The 3931-nt window shown below is 46.1% G+C and overlaps 1 protein-coding gene across 1 annotated transcript in view; it reads right to left on the reverse strand.

Moving 5' to 3' along the window:
• TMEM209 (transmembrane protein 209) overlaps window positions 1–2582 on the reverse strand; it is a gene marked incomplete at its 3' end in the record, with an annotated part of 3245 nt that extends 663 nt beyond the window's left edge. Inside the window, exons 1-4 of the mRNA XM_008939790.1 lie at window positions 2446–2582; window positions 2273–2331; window positions 1398–1529; window positions 269–504 (exon numbers count right to left, since the gene is read on the reverse strand). Of these exons, the coding sequence (XP_008938038.1) occupies window positions 269–504; window positions 1398–1529; window positions 2273–2331; window positions 2446–2582 (564 nt within the window). The remainder of the gene's footprint in view (window positions 1–268; window positions 505–1397; window positions 1530–2272; window positions 2332–2445) is intronic.
• Window positions 2583–3931: the final 1349 nt, after the last annotated feature.

Genomic DNA, 3931 nt, shown 5'->3' on the forward strand with positions numbered 1-3931 from the left:
CCGACTCTGGGTCTCTAGACCTTCCCCTGGCAGGTCCGTTTCCCTTCTCTGGCCCCGCTCCAGCCCCCCATTTTTTCTTGGTTCTTAAACAAACTAGCCACTCTAGAAGAAATGAAGTGACACTAGGGGAAAAGGACAAACCCCAACAGATTTCCCCCTGATTTGCAAAAGGAACAAAAACACAAACACACGACTCTCCAGGGGCTGCTGCTTCCCCTTTGATGGCACCTAGTCCAACACAAGGACCCAGCTGTGCTCTGGTCAGTACCTTGTTGTAGCTGCTGCTTGGTGAGTAGGTTGCAGTGGTGCTGTAGGAAGGGCTGTTGGACAGAGCCTGTAGCTGAGGGCTGTAGCCTGTGACACAACCAGCAGTGAACTTGGGACTGGCGCTGGGGGAGCGGGACGGGCTGTAGCTCAGCACACTCTGGCCCTGGATGGGAGGGGAAGGGGTGGAAGATGGGACTTTCTTTGCTGCCAGCTCACGTGGTGGAGTTGTTTGTACAGCTGCAATGAGGAAAAGCAGAGTCAGCTCTGTGGAGGCAGCAGCCCCAGACTCTCCTCCCCACCATAGCAACTCTATGGTAAATTTTAAAAAGACAGTGGGAAAAAAATCTGGCTCCTGCAGGACTCAGCAGCCAGTGCAGCAACAGGACACAAAGAGAAGAGTGACATGTACAGCCACAGCTCAGGACCAATTCTGATTTCAGCTAAATTCAGTTACCAGGCACCCCACACAACCCATGTTCTCTAACTTGTCCCATCAGCTACTCTACCCACCCCCACATGCATCTTTAGCACCTTGACTGGCTGAATTTATCTGTGCAAACATCCTGCAACTCTGGTGATCCAGCACCACTCCCATCTGCTTCCCATCTCCTGGGGGTACACTAGGAGACTGCAGTAATTCTGTGCTGCTGGTTTGGGTTTGGTTTATTTACCTTGTCAGGTTCTGCTGTCTTTAAAGACTTTTTCTGGAGAGCTCTCTGGGCTGTCATCTCAGAGCTCACACAAAGGTCTGGCTGAACCTCTAATTTGGTTCTCGTTACCCACCGTGCTACTTGTAAAATATTAAAATTAAATCTAAACCTGCACTCTGCCTTGCTCCTAGTCCCACATCTAGTTTCCAAATTCCTTGTCCAGCTCCCCAGTTTGAATCTCTCAGTCCTTCAGCAGCTGCTATCATCCTGCCCTTCTTCACTGTGTGTTCCCTCCTCAACTGTCCCTAAAAACACCCATAAAATTACCACTTGATGTCATGAATTTTAATACACTGCAGGTAATTCTGTCTACTCTTTGTGCCAGATGAAGTAATTCAGGATTCACTAAAGAACTGAGAAAGATCCCATCCAGAATCACAAAATAAAAGGACAAAAAAAGGGAGTATTCATGACACCCACCTGCATTCTGCAAGCCCAGCAGGGTCTGCTGGCCAGGACTCATGACCAAGCTTGTTGGTGCCACGGTGTATTTGAAGTACATCCAGAAATCAAACAAGGCATTCAGGCTGAACACTGCTGCAAACACAAGTTCTAGAAGAAACACAAAAGTTTTTACCACAGCTTGAGGATGGGGAATAACAAAAGCACATTCTTTGCAAAAACAGGTCTGTGTCTATTAAAAACAGGTCATTATTAGTGCTACCAGTGAGTATTAATTTGGGTATGTGTCTAAGATTTCATTATCTTATGCAAGAATCATAGGAGATAATTTTCTTTTCTATATTGAGATTAATTTCTATTGCTAAAATTGGATTTTTAAAAACAGAAAGTCATTTTCCAAAAGAGACAAACTACTGCATGGAAGTTTCACAGTATTACTCAAAAATAACCTTCTGTCACTCCTCACATAATTTTTATCCTCTTCTCACTTCATCCTTTAATATTGACACATACCAATTCTACTCAAGCTTTAATTATGAAGTGGCACCCACACCCCCAGCAGTCAAAGCTGCAGGTTCTCCACACATTAAACAGATTCAATGCACCCCACAAGTGCTGGGTGCCTTTTCAGCATATATCTAAGCTGTTCACACTCCTTATCTGTCACTAAAAAGGGTGAAATCCCAACAGTTTGAAGGGAGATAACAGAAAGGAAAACAAAGTTTGGGGTTAAATTAAAAAAAAAAAAAAAAAAATGCCCCAAGGAAAGAAAAAATGACCCAAGGAGAGAAAAAAAAAAAGGCTTGCTTAAAAATTACCTCCTTGGCAATAAAACTGGCAAGTGAAAAAAGAAAAGGAGCCTGAAAATGAATTGAAATGCTGCCACAACTCACCAATATACCAGAGTGGCCAGTATGTGATGTTGTAATAGGAGCTTATGAGTTTGCCAGTCCTGAAAAGAAAACCAGAAGTGACCATTTGGCAACAATTCAGGCCTGGGGGAATCTTTAGGGATCTACAAAGTAGAGATTTTGGTGTTTTGCAGCAGATGTAACAACTCCCATACATTTCAGTGTAGATCATGCCAGCAACAGAGACGTTGAGGAGCCCCCAGGCCAAGACCACCTTCCGTGCCTCAGTCTCCTTCCTCATCTTGATGGTCCTGTCAATGAGGGAAGTTGCTGGACTCTGTTCTGGTGTCATTATCTGTAGGAAGAAACAGAGAGAAAACACAAAATCTATCATTTTTGATATGGGAAGACCCTCAGTCAACATGAGATTCAAGGAAACAAAAGCAGTACTCCAAAATAAATTACATAAATGGCTTCACGCTCAGCCAGAATTGTGTTTAGCATGCTAAAAAATAAAAAGCAGATTCTTTTTAACCAGTAAAAATAGGTAATATTTCTCTGATGAGCTCTACAGCCAGCACTGTCACCTCATTGTTGAAAGATAACATCATTTGGAAGCAAGAGGCAAAGTTCCTGCCTCCTCCAGGCACAGGAAAGAAAGGTGAGCAGCACTGCAGCTTTTTTACTGAAAAAAAAACCCTTCATTTCAGACTCATCACCAAAATATGCTACTGATCCTTCCTGCTGCTCGCTTAACTTGTCCTGTAAATCTTCACTAGGTGGCTACACACAAAAAAATTGCCTTTTAGGCTAAATAACTCAACCACACATTACTATCTCCTAAAAAAAAACCCCACAAAAACACAACCAACCCACAGCACGTTACCTGCTTCTTGCTGGTACAGTGATTCAACAGCTCTGAAACAGTTAACATCAGGATCACTGGAAGAATGAGACAAGAACATGTTGCCTGTTGTTTGTTTGTTTGTTTTTTTTGACATGTTTTTCATGCTGTTTGAGCCCCTTTCACAGAGGGAACTGTAGGAAACCCTCTCCCCAACCCTCACGCCCCCAACCTCTCTCCCTGAACCTTATCCTCCTGCAGAAGTTGCACTGTTAGGGCACTGAATTAAAAGTGAGGTTTGGTCTCTTTTTGGGCGTGAGGTTTTCACCTCCAGAGTCTAACCTGTCCTCTGGTCCCCCCTGCCCTCCTCTACAAAGGCACAGCAATGAAGTCCCCACCTTGACAGCCCATAAAGCACTGACCCCAGTACCACACACAGAGGTCCCCCACACCTCCCCTTGCCCCAAAACTCCCCAGTTTCCCCCATGCTGGCCCCTTTGTCACACGCAGCCCCTTGCCCAAAAGCCCCCAGCACCCTTCACCCAGATCTCACCGTCCCAACTGAACAATGCTCAGTTTCCCCTGCCCCATACACAGGGACCCTCAGAGCTCCCTCTGCCTGGACCCTGCTGTCACACACAGGCAGCCTCCACGGCTCCCCCATGTCACCCCGGGGGTCTCCACAGCTCCCCACCCAGATCCCACAATCAGAGAAGCTGCCTCACCACTCCCCCCAACACACCTCACCACACACAGGGGCGGCCGCACAGTTCCCTTTCCAACCCTGACCCATCACAGAAGCTGCCCCACATCTCCCCCCAACCCCTACCCATCACACAGAAGTGGCCCCACATCTC

The sequence above is a fragment of the Merops nubicus genome, unplaced genomic scaffold (genome assembly GCF_000691845.1).
Source record: "Merops nubicus isolate BGI_N331 unplaced genomic scaffold, ASM69184v1 scaffold35234, whole genome shotgun sequence".
In the NCBI taxonomy this organism is placed as follows: Eukaryota; Metazoa; Chordata; class Aves; order Coraciiformes; family Meropidae; genus Merops; species Merops nubicus.